The 24,818-nt window shown below is 47.6% G+C and overlaps 1 protein-coding gene across 2 annotated transcripts in view; it reads left to right on the forward strand.

Moving 5' to 3' along the window:
* Positions 1–24,818, forward strand: part of SH2B3 (SH2B adaptor protein 3) — a 96,348-nt gene that overhangs the window by 5,261 nt on the left and 66,269 nt on the right. For both annotated transcript variants that reach the window (XM_031948595.1, XM_031948594.1), the window contains exon 2: positions 16,367–17,170. In XM_031948595.1, coding sequence (XP_031804455.1) covers positions 16,394–17,170 — 777 coding nt within the window. In that variant the 5' untranslated portion in view covers positions 16,367–16,393. The remainder of the gene's footprint in view (positions 1–16,366; positions 17,171–24,818) is intronic.

Below are 24,818 nucleotides of genomic sequence, written 5' to 3' on the forward strand. Positions count from 1 at the left end.
GGTGGCACCTGGGATCCCTCTCAACTTCAAAGTTCCCCAGTGCTGTAACTAGGTGACCTCTAAGGTCAAATTCATACCTATTAGCAAGCAAGCAATAAACATTTATTAACCATTCACTGGGTGCCAGGCTCTGTGGTAGGTGCTGGTACTATGAAAGCAAACACAAATTCTATTGGGATCTAATATAATAAATTATAAATCCATGATCTTTCATGTGTCTTAGGTCCGTGGTCCCTTCAAAATCCAAATCCCAGTAAAGCAGGCTAGAATGGGATGGGGGGGGGGGGGTTGGGAGACCAGGCCAGTTTCTAGCTCTGGGACCAACCTTGAAGCTGGAAGGAATAGATGAGAGCTTTCTGATCTGAGAGCCAGTGTACTATAGGTTTGACTTGGAGATCTGGATCAATTCAGGTCTGAATTCTGCCTCTTGACTATCCCTCGTGGGCCTCAGAAGAACCCTGGGATATCTCCCAGAGCAGATATTTCCATTCTGGGCCTCTGAGAACAACTGCAGGGGATTCCCAGTTGATTGTGTGGCCCTGGGCCATACTTAACTTCTCTGTTTCTGGGCCTGGTGGTACCAACCTCTGGGGGGTGTTTGGAGAGCAAATGAAATAATGCCCATAAAGTACTTTGTGAACTTTTAAAGCACTATGTCGGCATCGACATATTATTATATTATATTATATATATTATATATATATTATTATATTATTATAGCTATATTAAAGAGGGAGTGGCAGAGGATGGTGGGGAGAAGACTCCTAAAATCTTTTTATTTTTTGGAGGGGGGAACAAGGCAGTTGGGGTCACACAGATAGTAAGTTTCAAGGCTGGATAGGTCTTCTGTTCTATCCACTGCACTATCCAGCTGTCCCAGGCACCTAAAATCTTAACAAGAAATGCTTTCAGCTTCCCGTCCGGTGTGCTGAATCAGGTTTATTTGCTTTCTCTCCTCTCACATCTCTTCTCCATTCTCCCCCAAAACATATTGTAGAGCATCCCTCCAGGGGCTTGGGTTCAGTGCTTTTTCCTATAAATACAAAATTCTTTAAAAAAAAAAAATGTAGCAGAGCTTGGCCAAATGCATTTGAGCTGGCTCTCTGAAGTTGACAGTTTCCAGATGGCATTGCAGCCAACTTGGACCTCCTACCCGACCTGACTCAATGCCAGGATATCCTGACGTTTGGATGAGCTGGGGCAGCTCTACCTCTCCTGGAAGGCTGACTGCTCTTGGAACTAGCATTCGGGGGCCATGGTTTCTGGGGACCCTTCAATTTATTTTTCAGCCTGACCTGGTGGCAGCAGGGGGGATGCTCTGTCTGATGACAGGCCCGGGAGAAGGGGATGCCCCAGAGGCCCAGCTGGGAGCTAGCCAGAGTAAGGCAGGCTGGGTTACTTGGTGCCAGCCATAATTGTCTTGCCACCAGCATTCTTTGAAAAGTGGCCAGGAATAGACACATCTCTGGGGAACGAAGGAGTCTCAGGTTGGCGTGAGACTGGGAAATGGGAGCACCCCTTGTGTCTTAATCTGGTCCAGGTCCTTCCGGACTTTATAGAGAACATTCAACCATTCAAAGGAGAGAGCCCAAAGTTGAGCTCGGGCCTGGATTCCCAGAACTGGAGGGAATAGCTCAGATTTTCTGGACAACTCCCATCTTGTTTGGTTGCTTGGTTCCTGAACATGTAAACTGTTACCAGGAGAGAGGGAGGGACAAGCAGTGTGTCACCACTGCTTTACATGGGGACGGAGGTGAGGAGGGTGTCATAGAAGCCTAGAGAGGACAGCCAGAGCTGGGAAGGGAAGGAAGGAAAAGGGAGGTGAACAGAGAAGTAAGAAAGAATAGAAACCATAGAAGAGGACTCGAGCAGGTGGACAAGTCACTACAAGGAGTGGCTTTTTCCCCCCCAGGAATGCTCTGATCTCTGCCAGATTCTCCTGCCAGAGGGGGCTCATCCTTCCCCAGAAGATTCTCATTTCCCTGAGAATCTGGGAAAGGAAGTGACTCTTTTTGGATCAAACAGTGAGTCAGGATCTAATTGAACCCAGGAGTTTGAGTTCCCAGACTCATGGGCCTTTTGGAAGCCCTGGTTCCTGGGACTGAGTCAATGCCCCCTGTGTCAGTGACCAGCCAGGCAGAAGGGACACCCAGATGAGACACGAGGGTGGAGTGATCGATGGCCAGCAAGGGCTCCTGGCCAGCCTAGGTCATGTGGCTGCCGTCCCGCATTCAGTCAGCCTCAGGCCGGTTCTGGAATGGAAACACTGGTGGATCTCCCTCTGCCGCCCCATCTGCCATGGCTTTTGAGGGGCCTGGGTGGGAAAGAGGAGGTTACCCAGGAAACCCCTTCCTGGACACACAGATTTCTCCCCACAGATGGTATGTGGATATTGGGGGTATCTGACTTTGGGCCAAGTCCTTTCACCTCCCTGGGCCTCAGTTTCCCCATCTTTAAAATCAAAGGGGTTACATTAGACGTTCTGATCTTTCTAGCTCTAGTTCCGGGGGGTATGAGAGGATGAAAGGAGATGGAAGCATGAGGAGATATTTTCTGGAGACACTGGACTAGACAGTGCATGTGGAGACCTAAGCTTTGAATCCGTTATCTCTCTGATGGCTTTGGGCAGAATTCGTGACCTCCCTGAATCTATTTTCTCTAAAAGTAGGCAATATGGTGTCCTGGATGGGGAGCTAGCCACCTGCCAGTAAGAGCGACCTGACTTCCGATCTCACCTCTGACCCCTGCTGGTTGTGTCACATTGGGCAAGTCCCTTACCTCTGTGCTCTAGGCCAGAGGTATGGGGGTACCTCATGAGCTTGATTCAAATGTAATTGGGAAATCTAACAAAATAAATAAAAATCCAATAAAGCATAAATAATGCTCATACGTGGTTTTCTACGTCAGTAGGTCGAGGACTCAGATGGCTCCTTTTTGATTTTAATTTGAGGCCATTATTCTAGACAGCTCTGTACCTTGAAGAGAAGGGGCTGACCCACTTTGGAACCCACCTTCCTCCATGGGGAAAGGGAGTTTTCTTACCTGGTCCTCCCCCAGCCCTAAAACAGGGTAATAACTACAAGTCACTGGATTGCTTTGAACCTATTTCCTTTTCTGTGAGATGGGGATGATAACATGATAACATTAACTCTTCTCCAGGGAGATTTAGACCTTGGATATTGCCAAGTCCCCAGAGAGGCCGACATTGCTTACGATACTTCTTGTCCCTTATAGTAAATGTCTGAAGTAGGATTTGAACTCCATTCCCCGCTTCCTACCCCCGGCACGTCTCAGATGCCCCTGTGGAAGGGCAGAGGTTAAGAGACAAGGTTGTTCAGGAAATCTGGAACAGCTTTGCTGAGATGGCAGGCTCCTGGAGAGGGGAGTGGATTGGGTGGAGAGGGTTGCAGGGAGCGGATAAGAGACACAATATGACAGAGAAGCAGGGGAGGGCTTATTTGGGGAGCTTATTTAGCCTGCAGCCGTCCCCTGGCTTCTGCTGCTTCTGGTGGGTATGTCCAGTGCCCCCCGCCAGTTCTCTAGGCCCGCCAGGACTGAACTTGGGCATGGTTCTAGTCTCCCAGCTGGGACTGTCTCTGGTCCATGGGTGTTTACAGCTCTTCAGAGGCTCCAGCCCTGGAGGTTGAAAGAGGGGGATCTCTGGCTGGCTGTAGTAGGAAGACAGAACTCATCTAGGCTGCTGACTCACAGACAGGCTGGCAGGCCTGATAGAAGTGGGGGAGGCTAAGGATTGGTGGATATGGGGAGGGGAGACAGAAATCTTTAGCCATACTGCTCTTCCAAGAGACTTATTTTTCCTCCCTTGTTCCAGCGGGAATAGTATGGCTAAAGTGCTGGGTTTGATATCATGAGGACCTGGATTCAAATCCTGCCTCAGAACCTCTCCCAGCCTCAGTTTCTTCATCTGTAAAAAGGAATTGGACTCAGTAGCCACTAGGGCTCCTTCTAGCTCTAAATCTCAGATGCTATGATTTGAATGGAGCTTTTAATTTTCCAGAATACTTCTGAGTGCGTTTTTTTATTTAACCTTCAAGAATGAGAAGGTATTTCTGTTACCGATGAGGAAGTAGAGGCTCAGAGTGACTAGGTAGCTTACCCGAAGTCACACAACTGGATAAATAGTAGGCAGACTGGAACTAAGATCAAGGTCTCCTGACTCCCACCCAGCCACCTGCTATCTCAGTGAAAAGAGCAGGCTGGGAAATGAGGGACTTCCCCCTCAAAAAAAATATTGCAAAACAGGCCTCCAGTGGCTGAAAGTCTATGTTATTCTCCCAGGGATGGGACATTAAGGGCTCAGCAGTCTCAACCCAGAAGTCCCTAATTTTAGAAGGACTTCAGTTCACCAAGTATTTTGTAATTATTAAGTGACTCTTATGGCCTGATATGGCCCTGGGGGGAAGAAGACAGAGTCCTCTCCCAAAGTCCTCTTCACCCAAGGGGAGTCCGACAGAACAAAGCTAAGCCTCTGCCCCTGCCCTCTAGCTGGCTGGGGGATGGCCGGGAAGCAGCAGAGCCAAGAGCTTTCCTGATCCTTGCATGCAGCGCTGGGGGAGAGGGGGGGAAAGGGCAGGGGTAGGGGGAGGATGCGGGAGGACATTTCCTGTTCTAGCAGCATGTACAAGCCCGATAAATGTTTTATATGAGTCCAAGGTAATGCAGGAAACCCCATTGCCAGGGATGGTGGATTTTAGCCCAAAGCAGGCCAAGGGGTGCGTGTCATAGTACCCAGCCTTGGACACCTCGGTGGTCCTTGCTGTGGCCCAACAAATCTAGGGTTTATGGGAAAGAATCTGGTCTGGGTTCAAATACAGGCAAGTCTCTTTAGTCTCTGGACCTGTACAATGAGGGGTTTGGACACAATGGGATCTGTGTTTCCTCCCAGCTCTGAGTTTCCATGTTCCAGCTTCCCTTCCTTCTTTGACATCCCACGCTCTAAAGTTATCCCACATTCTAAGGGGCTTTCCAGCTCTGACATTTCATATTCCGAAGATGCTTCCTTCCTTCTCTCTCCTCACAAACCAAGGCCCTTCCCAGCTCAGCTCTTTCTCGCTCTGACATTGCATGTTCTAAGTCCTTCTCCAGTATGTTCTCTCATATACCGTGTGCAATTTTAGACCCAGAGTTCTGAGGCGAGCCAGGAGCTCTGAAACCGGCTAGTCCGATTATTTTATTTACAGATGGGGAAACCGATCCTCGGAGATTTGCAGATGAGCACAGTATGACCAACCCAGTAGCAGAAGCAGAACTGTCAGCGAGCATTTATCAGATGCCTACTGTGTGCCAGGCTACAACAGAGGGCAAAAACAAGGTCCTTGACTTGAAGATAATTTGCATTGGGGGGGGGGGGGAAGGGGAGAAGGAGAAATGATTTCTAGCTGGTATACACAGTGGGTGCTTAATAAATGTTTCTCCAAGGAATGAGGCTTCATGGAAGAAGCATCTTTCTTGTAAAAACACTGAGCCTCCTCCTAAGTATCTCTGCGAGTTGTTTTTTAAACCATTCCCACCCCCACCCTTCAAAAGGAAAACAGGATTTTTCACCATGGGAAAACTTTTCCCCCTGGCCTCCCTCCCCTTCCATTCCCCCTTGAGCTCCCAACCTATAATTAACTGAGAAATGTTCACCTTTCCCTAATTTCTGACATCACCCAGGTGGGGGAAGCAGGGCAGGGCCCCGGGCAGGCCTGGAGAAGGAGCTCTGGGTTGGAAGGTGGGGAGCAACCTCTGCCCGCCCGTTGGGTTGGCATTTAGCCGGGCCCTCAGGCCTGGGGAGCCACGGCCCGGGTCGTCAGGTAAGGGAACATCAGCCTCGAGCTTTGCCCCAGATCCCTTGGAGAAGTGGGAGCGGTGGGGGGGGGGGAGGGGGGGGGGGGGCACGTCTGGGGAAGAGATCTAGTGGGCGCTGGAGCTGAGATGCCAACTCTGCAGAAGTGGCCGGAGGTAGCCACAGCACACAAGGCAGAAAAGCAGTAGTGAAAACCGAGGACAGGAAGGAGCGCGTTGTAGTGTCCTAGATGAGAGAGAACTTGGGGGAGTGGGAGGTGAGCTCAAGCCAACTTCCCCTTGTCCAGCAGGGACCACATGCCTACCCTTGGTGCCCCCATTGCCCCAAGAGAGGAAGTAGGAGGCACTCCTTCATAGATACTTGGGAATGAGTGTTTCTTGCACGAGTCCTGAACAGCTCAGCTACCATGACCACCCCCTGTTCTCTCCATCTCTTTTATTCTCTATCTCTCTTTGTCTCTCCCTCTCTATCTGCCTCTATCTTTGTCTCTGTCTGTCTTTCTCTTTCTTTTTGTCTGTCTCTCTATTTCTCCCTGCCTCTTTTTGTCTCTCTTTCCCTGTCTTTCTGTTTGTTTCTCTCTCTTTTTTCTCTCTCTTTTTTATTCTCTGTATCTCTCCCTCCTCTTCCTCTTTCTCCCTCTATCAATCTGTCTTTGTCTGTCTCTCTATTTTTCTCTTTCCCTGTCTGTCTCTTTATCTCTCCCTATCTCTGTCTCTATTTCTGTTTTTGTCTCATTCTCTTATCTCTCCCTATCTGCCTCTTTATTTTTGTCTGTCTGTCTATCTGTTTCTCTCTGTCTCTCTTTTTTATTTTCTATCTCTCTCTTCCTGTCTCATCTTTGTCTCTGTCTTTCTTTGTCTCTCTTTCCCTCTCTTTTTTTGTCTCTTTCTCTCCCTATCTCTTTTTGTCTCTCTGCCTTTCTCTCTGTGTCTACCTCTGTGTGTGTCTGTTTCTTTCTGTGTTTCTATCTCTGCCTCTGTCTGCTCTCTCTAAATCTTGTCTCCCTGCTTCCCTCTCTGTCCCTCTCTCTCTCTCTCAGCTGCCTTTTTTTTAAAGACTATTCTCTTCCTGGGCTGCCTGCCTCAGAGAGGAACTCGGGGTCTCTCCCGGCATAGGCCTGCCCCTGGCGAGAGCAGGGGGCTTTCATGAAGGCCGGGGCGGGTGGTACGGACAGAGTTTGCCCTTGAGCAGATGGGTCTGAATCAAAGGTTTCTTGGTGCATTCACAGTTTCTCTCTATTAATAGGGCCTCTGGTTTGAGGGGGGGGGTTGAGAGCCGTGTGATTCCATCCCGGGACTCCTCCTTGGGTGCTTTTAAATTGTTCGTTAGGGAGATAAGATCTCCCGGAACAACACAGTAATTGTCCCTCCTTGGGAGCCAAGTGTGTGGAGTTGGCTCTTGGTGGGACTATTAATTTCAACAGGATGGGGGCTGGCCTGGGAAATTCCTGCAGTGCTGCCCAGCTGGGGTCTGGGAAGGGAGTGGGGAGTGGATGAGCGAAGGGGGGAAGGGAGCACGCTCAGGCCAAGCCCCCGGTACCTGGCCCAGCCACACAGAAACAGCCCAGATTGAGAGCTGGAAGGGACCTTCCGAAAACTCTCTTCTGATTGCCTCCAGAAGCCGTCTGGTCATCTCCCCCACTCTTCCATTTCACAGATGAGGAAACAGAGGCCCCAGAAAGGTAAAAATGAAGGAGCCGGGTGGGATTGGAGAGGACAGAGAGAAGAGAGTTGGGAGTCGGGCAACGTGGGTTCTGTCCTTGTCGCCACTAACCTCTCAAAGGGAAGGTCCCTCTCCTCCTCTGGACCTCAGTTTCCTTTTCTGTTAGATTCAGGAATGGCTTCCCAGTTCCCTTCACCCAAGTTCTCTCCAGAGTGCGCTTTTCCCAGGTTTTTGTCCAGGAACAGCTCATTTCTGGCTGTTACTAATCGCCCTTAATCGCCAGGCTTAGGCCAGAACCTGCAGTGCGGGACCCAGGGGTTAAAAAATATGAGCAGCAGCTTCTGTTTGATTCTAACTAACCTGTCAGGTCAGTAAAGTCCCGCTCTCCTGATAACCTGGGGAGGAAAGTGTGCTGCAGGAAGAATCTGCCCATTTTACAGCTGAGGAAACCTTGGCTAAGAATAGGATCCGAGCTGGAAGGAGCTTTCTCCTTACAGATTCCCTCATTTTAAAAACAGGGAAACTGAGGCCCTGAAAAGGTCACACAATAAAGGGAAGTGCCCCAGGGAGGTTTCTGCTGCACTAGGCTCCATACCTAGGGCAAGAAAGAGGAAACCCAAACTGGCATCCGCAAACTGGGCATCCTTTCAGGTTGTGGAACCCTAGCTTCCTCATCTGCCTAGCAAGGCTCCTTCCAGATCTGTATCTGATAGCTCCATCAGTCGAGCTTCCTCCTGACTCAGTTTCCTCATCTGTAAAATGGCTTCAGAAGCCCTGTGAGCCAGACCCAAATTATTTTCTGGGGGACTAGATTCTTGGAGCATCTCTTTGGTGGGTAGAGGGAGAGAAGATCCCCACCCAAGGCCTGAGGGCCGAGACAGGACCCTCCCCTCGGCACTGAAGATGGCTTCCCAGGCAGCAGAGCCCACTGCTGGTGTTTGGCTGTGGGAGCCTTAGCGGGGTGATTGTTGCCTCTGGGGCGGTTTCCTAGGGCGCACCCCCCTCCTTCCCGCTCCACTGTGGGACCTCCTGAGCCTCCGGGCCATAGAAATGTTCCCACACTTTGCTGCACCGCGGGCTGACCCTGCAGATGCCACAGTTTGCTGCTTTGAACTGGGCTGAGCTGACAGCCCTGGGCTGCTGGGAGCATTAGGCAGCTGGAGGAAGCCCGGGCGGGCCGGGCCCTGGATTCGGCCCCATTGCTTTCCATTGACATCCTGAGCTTTCCCTGCTTATGCTTCTGGTTTTTTCAGACCAGGGGCCTTCTCAGCTTGGCCCGTGTCCAACATCCCCATTTACACAATGGGGAAACTGAGGCCAGAACGGGGTGGAGAGGGGAAGAGTCCTCCCCGGGACACTGAGACTGCCTGTTTCTTCTCAGGAAGCCCCCCCCCCCCCAGCTTGAGCTCTCCCCCTCCCAAACCGGGAGTACACTGTGAAATCTTGACCTTTTGGGATCTCTTTAGCCAGACTGCATTCAAGGGAACTGGCAGATTGTCCTGGCCCCTGCTCCCAGGCTGGGGGCCAGGCTCCCGGGGGAACTGCAGGAGGGGGAGGCGTCATTCTGATTTTTCTGCTCTGAGCAAAGTGACATCACAAGTGCCTGCCTGGTGTTCACTGTCCCCCTTCACTCCCCACCGAGTTCCTGGACTTGGCGTCTGGGGGAGCCAAATTCAAATCCCACCTGGGACCCAGACTGGTTTTGTGACCCCAAGCAAATCAAGGGACTCACCTCTCCCAGACTCCGTTTCCTTATCTGTTAAAAACTAGATTTTCAGCTGGAAAGGACTATTACTGTGTAGATAAGGAAACTGGTAATTTAGGGACCAAACCCAAACAATCCTTTTTCTCAGGATTACTTCCTATGGGAGGGTGGGGTAAAGGAAACAAGAATATGGACACAAAGTTAAATACAAAATTGAAACAGTTAATCAACAGTAGGTACTATGTAAACACAAAAAGAAAAACGGATAGTTTCCTGAGGGAGGGTACTAGCTCCTCTCACAAATCTTCCACCGGGTCCACCCAATAATCATAATAAATTTACATTTAGGGGGCAGCTAGATGGCACAGTGGATAGAGCAGCAGGCCTGAAGTCAGGAGGACTTGAGTTCACTTCCTGGCTGTGTGACCCTGGGCAAGTCACTTAACCCCAATTGCCTCAGCCAAAAAAAAAAAAATTACATTTATGGAGCAGAGGAAGAAACATGTATTAAGCATCTCTTATGTGTGAGACACTGTGCTAAGTGTCTTATAAAAATTCTCTCAATTGTTAATTTGCAAAGTACATCTTTTTTCCTCAATAATAATTTATTTTTCCAAATGTATGTTTTCAACATTCACATTTGTAAGATTTGAGTTCCAATTTTTTTCTCCTTTCCTCTCCTTTCCCAAGACAGCAATCTGACAGGTTATGCATGTACTATCATTTTAAGTATATTTCCATACTTGTCGTGCTGTGAAAGAAAAATCAGAACAAAAGGGAAAAATCATAAGAAAGAAAAAGCAAACACAGGAAGACAAAAATAGGCTGCTTCGGGCCACAGTTAATTCTCTCTCTGGATGTGGTGTGACAGTTTCCATCCCAAGTCTATTGGAGTTGTCTTGGATCACCCAAGGAGAGCCACGTCCATCACAGTTGATCGTCACATAATCTGTGTACAATGATGTCCTGGTTCTGCTCACTTCACTCAGCATCAGTTCATGTCGGTCTTCCCAGGCTTTTCGGAAATCAGCCTGCTCATCATTTCTCACAGAACAAAAATATTCCATTATATCATATATTATAAAAGTGCATTTTTAATTAACTAATCATTTGGGCCTAGGGTCTGGGGAGAGCGTGAAAAAGAGCTCTGGATCTGCAGTCAGAGGGCCTGAGTTCAGATCCTTCCTCAGACACTTAGAAGCTGTGGGTGCCTGAGTAAAGATCGTAACTTTGGGATCTCAGTTTCCACAGTTTTGTAGTTGATGAGAAGCTAAAACCGGATGACCCCTAAGACACTTCCTGCTATAATTCTATGCTCTATCTCCTTTATGTTATTTTAGGGGGATCATCTATAGAATGACAAGAGTTTGGTTCTGTTCTATTTTGTCCTAGGAGGAGGCAGTACCAGGGATAAAGGTTAGAAGTTGGAAAAAGGCAAATTAGGCTTGTTAAGAAGTTTAAAAGGGGAGTAACTAGGTGGCTCAGTGAATAGAGTACCAGCTCTGAAGTCAGGAGGGCATGAGTTCAAATCTGGTCTCAGATACTTAATGCTTCCTAGCTATGTGACCCTGAGCAAGTCACTTAACCCTAATCACCTCAGCAAAAAAAAAAAAAAAAAAAAGTAAAAAAATCTTAACCATTTAAAAGGTATCTCTGGTCAGGCACTTTCTCAGTCAATATGTATTTATTAAGTGCCTACTGTATGCACTGGAGATGCTGAGATAGATAAAAAATGAAACAGTACCTGACCTCAAGAAGCTTCTATAGAGGAGAAAGCACATAAATTGTGGCTTTTATTGTCTCTCTTTTTTGTGCCTATTTGTTTTATTGCCACAAAATTAATATGAGATAATTTGGGGGAGGTGGAAGGATAAAGTAGTTGGTTCTCCCTCATTGGAGGTACTTAAGCAGATGGGGAGATTATAGAGGGATTTCTTACAAGACTGGATATCACTCGGATAACCCCCTGGTTCTGAATCTGTGCTCCTAAGAGAAGGGATTTGTTTTTTTATTTTTTGTTTTTTTAATCTAGCTTAGATGTTAAAGGAGGCTGGGATATTTTGGAACAGTTTTGGTGTCCCAGGCTGCTTGGGCAGTCTCTGGACCCTTTCTCACAATCATGTTTTTCAGTGCGTAAAATAAAAGATATAGAATTACAAAGGAAGCCAATTCGATTAAAATAAAGATGTGATTTCCTCCCCCCTCCCAAATTCACAGGTATCCCCTGGGTACCCAGGCCAAGCGTCCTGGCGTGGAGTTACGGGCTCTGAGCTCTGCCAGAGGTGTCCTTTGGGAGGGGAGAGGAGGGAGCTGCTCTGGTTTCCTGACCCCCTGAATGCTGTCCTTGGGCTGACCTCATAGGAGGGGCCTACTTGCTTGTGGGATAGATGCCCGGCCTTAAATACAAGTTGGAGTTTTGAATCGGGTTCTGTGGCGACTTCTGCTTCTTGTGACTTCATTCCTCGAGCCTCGGGCCCGAAGCCCTCCTCGGGCTGACAGGATCCAAAGGGCAGAGAGGCATCCTAATGTGGAAGCGGGCCCAGCTGGGCCTTGGCGACACATGAAGGAGGCAATGGCAGCCATGAGCATCCCCAAGGGCCAGCCCTGGCCCGCTGCCCCATGCTCACCCTCGCTGACTGGGATCCAGCAGCCTCCGGAAGAAAGTCAGTAAATCTCCCTGTTCTCAGCCCTGCTCTGTGAGGAAGCCCGGCCAGCTCGGCTGCTGAGGCATTAGACATATCCGGTATAGGGCAGGGGGAGCCTGAGAAGGTTTGGCCGGTCCTTGGCGTGAGGCTCCTTCCCGCCTTCATTTTCCAAATGAAGCCAGACTTAGGGTTCCTCCTCCTGCGACAGAGCTGCCTGTGGGGGGGACCCCTCCATGGAACACCCCCAAATAGGGGTGAACAGCCCTTAAAATGATCCTGGAGCATGCTGATGCTTTAAGGCTGGATAGAAGGCAGGCAAATCAGAGGAAACGAGCATTTATTAGGCACCTACTGTGTGCCAAACGCTTTACCAATATTTTCTCACTTGATCTTCACAACCCAAGAAGGCAGGTCCTATTTTACAGTTTAAGGAAACTAAGGCAAAGAATAAATAAACTTGCTACCTAGCTACTAAGTATCTGAAGGTCTATTTGAACTCAGGTCTTCCATACTCTAGCTCCATCTGCACCAAACTCCTTGGATCCAGCGACCCGGTCTCCTGGCTGTTCCATGAGCAAGATTCTGCATCCCTCAGCTGTAGGCATTCTCTCTGGCAGTCTGCTAGGTCAGAAAAACTCTTTCTCCCCTTCTCTGCCTCCTGACCCCCTGTTCCTTTAAGTCCCAGCTGAAATCCTCCTTCCTTCTTTTAACCTCCTTCTTAATTCCAGTCCCTTCCCTTTGCGAATTATTTCCTATTCACCCTGTGTAGAGCTGGCTTTGTATATATTTGTTTGCCTGTGGTCTCCCCTTCTGGGGCAGCGAGGTGGAGCTTTGGCAGATACAGCAGGGACCCTAGAGTCAGGAGGATCGGAATTCAAATCCAGCTTCAGGCACTTAACCCTTCCCAGCTGTGTGACTCTGGACAAGTCACCCCCAATTTCCTGCAAAAAAGAAAACAGAAAAGAAAAAGATTGTAAACTCCTTGCCTGACACACAGTAGGTGCTTACTGTTTGATTGATCAGTCTTGTCCAAGGACTCACAGCTAGTAAAGAGTAGAAACAAGATTTCTGACCTAATTCCTATGATATGATAGAAAAAATAAACTATGATTTAGGACCCTTAGAATAGAAGTTGAGATCTTCCCTTTGTCACTCCTCTGCCTGTGTGACCCTCTCTGATCCTGTTTTCTTGTCTATCAGACTAGATGTTAAGGCAGCTAGGAGGTACAGTGGTTAGAGTACCAGGCTCTCATCAAGCTTCTTGTAGGACTTGGAGTCAGTAAGATTTGAATTCAAATGTAGCCTTTAACACTGACTAGGTGACTTTGGGCAAGGGACTTCACCACTGCCTACCTCAGTTTCCTCAGTTGTAAAATGGAGATAATAGCTCCTTCTTTGCAAGGTTATGAGGATCAAATGAGATAATGGGAAAAAGTGGTTAGCACATAGTAGGTGCTATTTAAATGCTTATCCCCCCTTCCTTCCTCTCTAAGATCCCTCCCAGCTCTAACCCACCTTCCCTGAATCCCCTCACTCCACATTCAATGTTGTCGTTTCACCGGGGAAATCCCCAGTGAAGGGACCCAAGAGATCTTCTATTCCATCTTCCCCTTTACAGATAAGGAAACTAAGGACCAAGGAGTATACGGACCTGGCATTATAGGATCATGGGTCTAGGTAAAACTGGAAAAAACCCCAGAGACCTTTTAATCCATATTCCTCTTAACAGATAGAGAAACTGAGGCCCAGAGAGGGAAAATGCTTTGTCCTGGATCACGCAGCCAGCAAATGTCCTGAGTCTGTTTTTCTTTCTATAAAATGGGGTTAATAGTATTAATACCTTCAGGGCACTGGGAAGCTTAAGTGGGACAGTTTATAAAAAGTATTTTACAAACTTTCAAGTGTTAGATAAATTTCACTTACTATACAAATTTTCCTAAGGCTTTTCTGGGTCAATGATAAGTGATTCTAAGCTAGTACTGAATTTACCCAAGAGACTCATTTTGGGTTGTTTTTTATTTCCCTACAGGCAGGAGGCTTCTCATTCACTCATTGTTTCATTCATTGTTTCATTCATTCTGTCAGTTGACAAGCATTTTATTAAGTGCTTATTACTTAAAGAGTAGGCCCTGTGGATACAAGGACAGAACTCTCTGCCTTTAAGGAACTTTCATATGGGCTGTGTGGGAAGATTACAATATGCTCAGAGAAAAGTAAATAGAGAATATAAACAAAATAAATGCCAAAAAAAAAGTGTCGGTAATAAACATATCTTCCAAATGAAAGCATTTACTCTAACAAGAGCAATCTGATAAAACCTGTAAACTTCCTTACAGAAGAATGTTTTATATGCATAAAATTAAAAAATGAATTACAAAGGAAGCCAGTGATAATTGAAATATGGTTTCAAAATATTAAAAGAAGTTTCATAGACTCTAGGTTAAGAATACCTGGTCTAAGGAATCCAAAAAAGCATAAAATAGATGATGGGTCTTGAGCTGAGCCTTTTTCTAAGAGGCAGAGGTAAGGAGAGTGCATGTCATCTGTACAAAGCCAAGGAGTATCGGGCATGAGGGGAACATGGAGTCGATGTGGGATATCGATATAGTCAGGCTGTGATATCAAACAGAGGAGAGTATATATGAGGGGGAGGTACTCAAAAGTCTTCATGTAGCAGTAAATTTTAATAGGATTGCTGTAAGATTTTAGGGTCAATGTATGTTTTTCCATTTCTATTCCTCTCCTGCTTTGGTCCTCTTTAAGGGAATAAGTCCCAGATTTATGTCTCATTGTGGGGCTTTAAGAAAAATACTGAATTGGGGTCCCAGAATCTAAATTCAGAGTCCTTCCTCTTTCCCTCAGTAGTAGTCTATGTGAATCATGGGATGGCCGCTTTGCCTCTGGAAAATAGGGGATTGGATGAGATGCCCACTAAGGTCTCTTCTAGCTTATGTTTTTGATGTTTTTACTGGAGTTCCCAGGGTTCCCTGGTGAGAGAGGTGGTGAGAAGGTGGGTATAGACATTTGGGTATAGACATTTAAGAGGATAGATGAATGCAGCTGTCTGACCCCAATACAGCATGGGAGAGCTTAGAAATCATATACCAAACTCTTCTTCCCAAATTCTCTCTTTGCATTAAGTTCTCTGGTGTCTTATCATTTGCCCCTCATTCATCTATGGATGAAGCGGGTGGGCTGTGTCTCCTGGTCAGTATCTATGTGTTTTCTATGGTTATTAGTAATAATAATAATGATGATGATAATGATAAATGTCTAGCATTTCTGTAGCCATTAAGGTTTGCTAGTATTTACATTCATCATTCCACTGGGGCCTTCTAAGAATCTGGTAGGGTAAATTCTGCAGGGATCATTCTCCCCCACGACTAACAAGGAGCAAGAGGCTCCAGTTAAACTTCCCAAATTTCTGGGAGAAATTCACTTCTGGGTCTCTGCACTCATTCTTTGACTCAGGGTGGTCATGGCCAATGTGGGTTTCATGAACTGAAATGAAAGATGCTGGAGACCGGGATGCTGGAGGCTGGCCCAGCCAGGAGGAGAGTGATTCACCTGGAGGAGGGCCAGGCCAGCATCTTTCAGAGTTTCTCACCCTTGTGAATTCATTGGCCCCAGTCCCCAGTCCTTGATTCCAGGAAAGAGGAAACTCGGGGGCCTCGAAGGGAGGGGCCAGAGCTCTAAGGCCCCTTCCAGTTTGGACAGTCTTTGTTCTAAGGCTCCTTCCAGTTCCGAGGCACTGTGTCCTAACCAAGGTCCTTCCTCCCTTTTCTGACATCCTATATGCGAAGGGCACTCCCAGCCCCGACATCCTTTGTTCTAGCTCTCTTCTAGCTCTGACTCCCAGATCTGATGGCCTATGTTTAAGGTCCCTTCTAGTTCTGACATTCTGTGTTCCAAGCCCTTTCCCAGTTCTGACATCCTATATGCTAAGCAGGCTCTTTCAGCTCTGATATCCTATTTCTCCTCCCATTTCTGACATCCTACACGCTCAGGGCACTCCCCTCCATAACATCCTTTGTTCTAGATTTCTTCTAGCTCTGATAACTCTATATTCCAAGTCCTTTCCCAGCTCCGACATCTTGTCTATGGTTCTAACATAAAGAGGGCCTTATGTAGGAGAGGGAGCTGTTGCCGGAGCCCAGATCTCCTGAACCTCTGACAGTTTTCTTTCGCTGGAGATTAAGAGGCAGTTTTCTCCTCAGAATTTGAACCCAGATCCCCCAACACCAGCCATGTGAGAGTTATGGGGAAAGAGAGGAAGATTATGGTGGGGAGGGGTGATCAGCAAAGGATTCTGGAGGATGAAGTGGGTAGAGAGCTGGAGGCGGTCTGGGAGGCTTTCTGCTTTAACTCTTTCATTTCAGGGCCCAGAGGGCCTTGCCCTGGGTCACGGAGTTTAATAAGTGTCAATGATGGGTTTTGAATCCAGACTCCTTTCCATGGAAGGGGAGGGTCTTCCTGGCGGAGAAGGCCCCGTGACCGGCCTCCGCCTCCTTCTCAGCCGCCCCCCTCCCTTTTTGTGTCTTACAGCTCAGTCCCCCCGCCTCGGCCCCGGCAATGAATGGGCCGGCCCTTCAGCCTTCACCCTCCTCGAACCCCCGGGGCTGGAGCGAATTCTGTGAGCTCCACGCCGTGGCCACCGCCAAGGAGCTGGCCAAGCAGTACTGGCTCTTCGCCAGCGAGCACCCCCACCATGACCTGCTGGGGGCTGACCACTTCTCGCTGCAGTTCACGGACCTCTTCCAGCAGTATTTCCGGCACGAGGTGAGAGAGGGCTGGGCGATGCACCAGCTCCGGCTGCGGCCCTTCACCTCCCGGGTCCGGGACTATCGAGAGACGGGCCGGAGGCACACGGACGGCTCGGCGGCGCCCCCCAAAGCGGAGGCGCCCGTGGACGCCGGCGAGCGGGCCTCCGAGGTCGCTGCCCAGCCCCTGCCCAAGGCCCGGAGCTCCGAGGAGCTCACAGGGGGCGCTTCGCCCCTGGCCTCTCCCCGCTCCATCGCCCATTACTCTTTTCACCACCTGCGAAGGAGCCTCCGCCATATCTTTCGACGCCGGCCTTCAGAAACGCTGACCCCCGGGGAAGGAACAGCCGAGGGCGAGCCGGGCGACCCTCCTTCGAAACAGGGCCTGGCCAAGAAAATCCTGCCTTGGAGCCTGTCCAGGGAGCCGGCTCCTGAGGCGCGAAAGGAGGGCGTCCTCAAGTACGGGCTGGTGGACGAGGCCACCATGGACAGCGGGGCCCTCCGCCAGCGCGGGCGGCTGGTGTTGAGGAAGGCGGCGAGCCCGGAAGGTGGCGAAGACTACGTCCTGGAGCTCTTCGATCCCCCCAAGGTAAGAGCTGCCCCCTTCTTCCCACCAGTCAGCCCTCGGGCTCTCTAGGAGAGCGGATTTTCTGCCCGGTGGGGCCCGTGGTCTGAGATCAGCACGAGCTAACCCTAATCGGTCTTCATGTTGGCGAGGTTTCAGATCTCCTGGATATTCTTCTCTGGTCAAGGAACTGACCGGGCGTACACGGGGGGCTCCGTAGTCGCCCAGGCGATGGTCTTGTTGGTCAAAGGCATGAGGATGATGTGAACTCCCAGGGAGATGCAGGGGTCCCCGAGGTACTTTAGGGTGAGGGGAAAAAAAGAGAGGAGGTCTTCGGTTGGCGCTCCGCAAGGGGGAAGTCCCCAGATCTGGTGCTGGGGGCTGGGGCAGTCTTTTGGGGGGTCTGTGTATTTCTGGAATTGCAGTGATGTGGTCTCAGTGAGGACCTGGGGATGGGAGCTTTAGACCAAGGACTTTGCTCTGGGAATTAATTGAGCAATTTCTCTCTCCTTTTTCTCTTCCTGTCTATTTTTTTTTTTTAATCTCTTCTTCCTCCTTTCTTTCTCTCTCCTCTCTCTCTCTGCTTTTCTTTCTCCCCTTTTTGTCTCCCTGCCTCTTCCTCTGCTCTCTCTGTCTGTCTCTCTTGTGTTCGGTCTCTCCCTCCCTTTTTTTGTCATCACCTCATTTATCTGCGTCCTTACCTGAGAAGTCAAGCTTCAGTCTGCCCTTGGACAGGGTCAAGAGGAATAGACAGTGGGAAAGGTGATTGAAGAATGGGTGTTGGTGATGTTCTTACAACTCTTTAAGTGTGACGTTTAAGGGAATGTGTTTTTATTAGAAGGGGCTGTCAGATGCAAAATTGTCATGAGGATCCAATGAGACGTGGACCCCATTCTAGCGTGGACCCCCATCACCTCACTCTTGGATACTGTAGTAGCCTGCAAGTGAGTCAAAGCCTAGAGTTTCTCCCATTCCAGACCGTCCTCCGCTTAGTCACTAAAGTGATTTTCTTAAAAATCAAGTCTGCCCATGTCACCCCACTACTCAATAAGCTCCTATCGCCTCCAGGAGTAAATAAATACAAAATGCCCTTCCTAACCCAGCTATTCCTATGTTTCTGCTCTTCTTACACCTTACTCCCGAACATGACACTGCTCCATGAACAAGACTGTCCATTCCTCAGCTCTGGGCATTCTCTCTAGCCATCCTCCTGGTCTGGAATGCTTCCCCTCCTCATCTTTGCCTACCTTCCTCCTCTTCCGTTAAGTCCCAATTGAAATGTCCCTTCCGTCTTCAAGTTTCTTCAACCACTCCATCTCAGTGCCTCTCTTTGCTAATTATTTCCTATTTATCCCGTATATAGCTTGCTTTGTATACATATGTTTTTATGGTGTCTCTTCCATTAGATTGTAAACTCCTTTGGGACAAGAACAGTTTTTGGCCAGTTTTTATATCCCCGACACTTAATGCCTGACACATACTAGTTCCTTAATATTGAATTGGGTCCACTGTGGGCTTTTCTCTTCTTTCCAGCACCTGGACAATCTTTCTTATGTCTGGTCTAGCTTTTGTGTTTCTTTGGGCTTGACCTTTTCTTGTCTCCCAGCTAGACCCCTGGGCAGGGGACCGAGGAGCAGGACATTCCTGAGGATGGGTTGGTGCCTGTTGAGTGACTTAGTCACAAAGAAAAATTCTTTGGTCCTCAGAAGTGGCGAATTTGCCAGGAAAGTGGGGCAAGGTTCCAGGATGCCTCTTGCCATTTTTCAGTCTTGCCATTAATCTGCTCACTAAAAATTTGTGCCCCAACAATCCCAAACCCCAGCTTGGTAACCACAGATATGAGTACAAATCAGCCATGAACAACCAGAGAGGAGAGAGAATGCAAGGGGAAAGGGTAGTCAGCAGTATCATAGGCTGAAGACAGGTTGAGAAGAAGAAAAGGCCATACTTACTAGCAGTGTGATTTTTAGCAAGTAGCTACACCTGTTTGCCTCAGTTTACTCATCTGTAAAACTGGGACCGATAATAATAGCACCTACTCTTCCATAGTTGTTGTGAGGAGATTTGTAGAGTTATTAGCAGAGAGCTTGCACATTGTAGCTACAATATAAATGCTAACTACTGCTATTTTTCCTTAGATTTGGCAACTTAAGAGATGATCAGTAATTTGTGGAGAGAGCCATTCTGTTGAAAGATAAGGTTGGCAGTCATAGTAATGACTGAAACATGAAAAGAGAGTGAGAAAAGCAGAAGTGGAAGGAACTGAGCAGAGACGACTTTTTCAAGGAATTTAGTTGAAAAGGAGAGGGGAATCCTGGGGCGATAGCTAATGGGGAAGGTGGGAACAAGCAATGATTTTGGAAAGATGGGAGAAATATGAGCGTGTTTGTCAACAGCAAGAGATAGGGAGAAATTTAATATTAGACACCAGGAGCAATTTGTAAGAAAATACAAGTTGGAATGGAGTCATATATGGTGAGGTTGGCTTTGGCAAGGAGACGGGCCACTTCCTCAGAGATTGGAGTGAAGGGGGACTTAGATGATAATGTCAGAAGGATGTGAGATAAGGAGAAGAGAGCACTCTCTTGGTCAATGCTCTCAGTGTTTTCAGTGCAGAAATAAGTCAAGATGCTTAGCTAAGAGAACAGAGACACAAGAAGACTTGGAGCTACTCCTGTGTGATGAATAAGGCAGAGAATGAATGAGGGAGAAATATGAGGATTGCCTTGCTGCAGTGAGAGCCCAGTACAGAGCAGAGGGCATTCATTTGTATGCAGTGGATTCAATTTCTGATAGTTCAGTTTAGCGGCATGAAAATCAGAGGCAGATGATGGGAGCAAACGGCGTTGGGGTTTGACAAAGTGTGATTGATGCTTTATAGGACAAGGAGTCAATATTATGGTTGACCAAGGGGGTTAAAGTTGGGAAGGAAGTGTGTAGTCAGTGCAAGGATGGTGGGCTGGGAAGAAAGGAAAGTGGAGGTAAGCGTTGTCACAGAAAGGACAAAGTTCAAAGTTACAAGGCAGCTGGGAAGAGAGGATGAGAAAAGATTATAATCAACTCAAGGAATTTCAGAGTTCATTATCTTGGAAGGGTAACTTTGTGGGTTATGAACAAAGGTCAAGAGTTCTTATTCCAGTGTGTAGCTGAAGTGGAGTGAAGGAACCAGTTGCAGGAATGAGTAGCCTGGGTAGCATTATGGGGGATTAGGAAAAGCTTCTGGGACAAGGTGGGATGTTAGAAGGAAGTCAGGGAAGCCAGGAGGTGGAGATGAGGAAGAAGGGTACTCCAGGGATGGCCAGAGAAAATTCCCAGAGCTGAGACATAGAGCATCTTGTTTGAGGAACAGCCAGGAAGTTGGAAGGGAAGCCTGGAAAAGTAGGAGAGGAACAGGTGGTAAAATGCCTTAAAAACCAAATCTGAGGATTTTCTGTTTGATCCTGAAGGTGATGGGGAGCCCCTTAAGTTTACTGAGAGAGGAAGAGAAGTGTTATATGGTCAGTCCTGTATTTTAGGAAGGTGAGTGGAGATAGACTGAGGCAGGCAGACCTACCATAGGGAGGAGGGAGGAGTGTTATATGGTCAATCCTGTATTTTAGGAGTGGAGGATGGACCGGACCGACCCTTGAAGCAGGCAGACCTACTAGGAGGCTCTTGTGTGGGATAGTCCAAGGAGAAATGGTGATGGACTGCACTAAGATGTCGGCAGTCGGGGGAGAGAAGGATGCACATTGGAGAGATGGCGTAAAGGTGTAATTAAAAGGGTTTAGTGACAGATTGTAGTGACAATGGGAATGGAGTCATATATGGAGGGGTTGGCTTTGGCAAGGAGACTGACCACTTCCTCAGAGATTGGAGTGAAGGAGGACCTAGATGATAATGTCAGAAGGATGTGAGATAAGGGGAAGAAAGCACTGGTGAATGCTCTCAATATTTTCAGTGCAGAAATAAGTCAAGATCCTTAGCTAAGAGAACAGAGACACAAGAAGGTAGGGGAGTGTGTATGTGTGTGTGTGTGTGTATGTGTGTGTGTGTGTGTGTATATGTGTGTGTGTGTGTGTGTGTGTGTGTGTGTGTGTGTGTTGGGAGGCAGGGAAGATGAAGTTATAGGAAAGAGAAGAGAGCAGGGTTTTGGAAGAAAGACAAGAGATGTTCAGTGAGTGTCTGAAAATGGACCCATTGAGAAAGGAAGTTTGTTAATTATAGAACAAGCATTCCAAAGAGCTTATGAACATGGGTGAGCAGCTATAGAAGGAAGTAGGGGAGATGTGGATGGAAATAAGGAAGTGGAAAGCAAGAGATGCAGAAGAGGATTTATTAATTAGTATCCAAGGCATCAGTAAACCTGGGATTAGGAAAATAAAGTCATAGAATGCTGACCACTGAGGAATGAGTCTAGGCAGAGAATCAGTGGGTGAGGGGAAGCCCATTGAAGGAAGCAAAGAAGTAGAATGTGCAGGGACTCCCTTGAGTTCAGACCTAGAAGCAGGAGATGAGGTTGTAGCCTTCCATGCCCTATACTATACTATGGTCAGGAGTTGGAGGAGGTGAAGTCTAAGGAGTTCAAAAGCCTGGGTTTGGGCAGGGGCTAGCTGTGGAAGAAGAGTTACCCTTGGCCACTGGTGTTAGGAGAGAGAATGAGAGATGGCTTGCTCTTCCCTCTTCCCCTTCCTCATATGGGTGTCCTGGTTTGCTGAAAACACAAAGAAAGATTGCTGTGTATGGAATACACAGTGCTCCAGAAATAGATCAGAGAAGAACAGAACTATTGGAGGTCATAAGTGGAAGATTATTAGAGATCTTAGTAATCTCATCTATGAAATGGGGGGTACTGACGGCATTTGTCTATAGGGTTAAGAGTGAGAATCACAGGAGATAATGTACAAAAAGTGCCTTGGGATCCTTAAAGTTGTATCTGTGTGTGGATACACACACACACACACACACACACACACACACGTCATCTCTTTAACCTTCTAGCTCCAAAATTCTTAACTTATTTTTGTCAACTTTCTTTTGTCCATTTTGTGAATCTTTCCAGAAAAAATGTTTTTTAAATGCATAAAATAAAATATGTAGGATTACAAAGGAAGCTAATTATGGAGTTATCAAAAAATTTTAAAATAGTTTACAGACCCATTTTAACAGGTAATGGGGGGACGGGGATAAAATGTGTGTGTTTGTAAATAAAGTCTGTAGACCCTAGCTTAATTAGAACCCTTTTTTAGGAGAATGTCTTCACCCTGAGGTCAGAAATGCTTTCATATCTGTCTTTATCTTCTCAGTGCCTGGAATACAGTAAGTGCTTAATAAATGGTAGTTACATAGCTAGAGGAAGGAAACTTCATTCATTTAAAATGTTTCTGTTTTTTTAATTTCTTGGATTCTTAGAATCTGAGTTAGAAAGAACCTCAGAGCAAGAGCCCACCCAGGATACCCCACCCAAGCAGAGAGAAGTGGGCACTGAGGGTAATGTGCTGGATTTGGAGGGGGGAAAGGATCTTGCTTCTCTTCCTGGGGCTGCGCTCAAAAGGACTGACGATTTTCAGGCTCAATTTTTTCCTGTAAACTGGAGATCTTGATAATAATTCCTGCGGGATTTCTTTCTTGGGATTGTTGTAAAACGGGTGAGAAAGGAAATGTATGTAAAGTGCTTTGCTTCTCTATTCATTTCTTATCGATCTGCAGCTTTAAAGTTAGTCAGTAAACATTTATTAAGTACCTACTAAGACTTGGGCTCAGAGTTCCTTATAAATGGCGATAGTTTTTTTTTTTTTTCATTTTTTTATTTTTATTTTTTTATTTTTGATTGTTCTTCTTAAGGAACTGTTCTGTGCAGTGTTTTGTGCTGGGAACTGAGATAAATGATCTTTTCTCAAATGAGCACATCACTAGTAGCCAGGGAACGGCTACTAGTATTGTTGGGCCGGTTCTGTTCAGGAAGATTTTTTTTCCCTTATCTTCAACCAAAATCTGCCTCCCTGAAACTTTGCCCTTTGGTACTAGTTCTGTTCCGTGGCTAATTCTCGGGACAGCCCTTCAGAGACATGTCATTTCAGGAACCTAGCTGTGCATAAATATGTGCACAATGCCTAGCATATAGTAGGCGTTTAATAAGTATTTATTGATTGATTGCTCGATTGAATGAACAACTGATTATTGCATAATAATAGTAAATAATAATTATAATATATAAATAAGCAACAATTATTCTAAATATATTAAAATAATAATAAAGCAATGCATTATTGGTAGGGATGGATATCATCCAGAGGAACAGACTGGATTAATGAGGGAGGTGTGTGAAAGAAAATAGTCACTTGTCCCATTGAGGCAGACTCCCTCTCAGCCCTTCTTGGACTTCAAGCCCTGGTCTGCATGGAGTCCTCCCAAGGGGGATTTCAGAACATAAAATCTCACAACTCGGGGAGGGAAAATCCTTAGAAGAACAAAGGTCAGATCTTGAAGGGCAGCTTTCCAAACCTAAAATATCAGAACTCGGAGGGATCTTAGGGAAACACCTGATCCGACCTTCTCGTTTTTCAGATGAGGAAACTGAGCCTTGGGAAGGGGGCTGGTTCTGGAACCCAGATCCCCTGGGCCAGTATCCGAGTCTGTCTCCAGAACTAGACTGCCTCTGTGTGGGTATGGGGAGGGGGGGGACATGGAGGAGCCCTCTCCCTCTCCCCTCCCCCTTCTCTCCTGGGCCCCAGTGAGAAAACTTGTATTTGTGGGAAAGCGGAAGCCACCCTTCAGCTCGGAATGAAAGGGACGTCCTGTGGAGGCCCCGCTCCGCTTCCTCTCCGAGCCAGAAGGCAGGCCGGGAGAGCAAGCAGGGAATGTGGGACGGAGGCCGCTGGCTCTGTGTCCAAGCCCCCCTCCCTTCTGGCTCAGGGATGCCCAGGGTGGGGGCGCAGGGAAGGGCACCTTAAAGCGGAAGTGAAAGTTCTCAGCTGGGCAGCTCCTCAGGGACATTCAGGAACAGGGAGGGGGCAGCGGAGGGGAAAGGAGGGGGCCGGACCCCATCCTATCGTCAGACCTCCCAGTCTGATTGGGGGGGGTCTTCACCAGTGACATGGATGAAGCTGCCCAAAGGCCGAATTTCAGTGGTACATTAGGACAGCCTCCTTCCAGTGAGAGCTGTCCAAGAGCATCGTGGGCCCCTCCCCAGGTGCTGAGGTCACTGCCACTGAAGAGTCTCATGGGATCCTCCCCAGGAATCCTGGGAGAATTCTCTCCTGACTGTCTCTCGAACATGAGAGCTCCTGTCCATATGGAGAGTGTCCCAGAGGAGAGGGGAACCCTGATGTCCACAATCTCCATGGATGGAGTGACTTGGAACCAGTATCCTTATTTCTTTGAGCCCTGTTTTTATTTTGTCTGTAACATGATTTGTAAAGGTCCCTCCCAGCTGTGACATCCCCTGTTCTAAGACTTTCCCAGCCCTGACATCCCCTGTTCTGAGACCCTCCCACTCTGACATTCCTTGTTCTAAGGCTTCTTTCAGCCCTGATATTCTAGACTAAATTTTGGACTAAATCTCCAGTCCAAGCTGGAATGAACCTAAAATAGAGCTGTGAGTCATCCCAAGTCTGAAATCTCTGACCTTCACAAGTGGGAGAAGGTGAAAGGCAGGATGGTAAAGCAGAGAAGATGACTGGACTCAGTCAAA

The sequence above is a fragment of the Sarcophilus harrisii genome, chromosome 1, assembly GCF_902635505.1.
Source record: "Sarcophilus harrisii chromosome 1, mSarHar1.11, whole genome shotgun sequence".
NCBI classification, from domain to species: domain Eukaryota; kingdom Metazoa; phylum Chordata; class Mammalia; order Dasyuromorphia; family Dasyuridae; genus Sarcophilus; species Sarcophilus harrisii.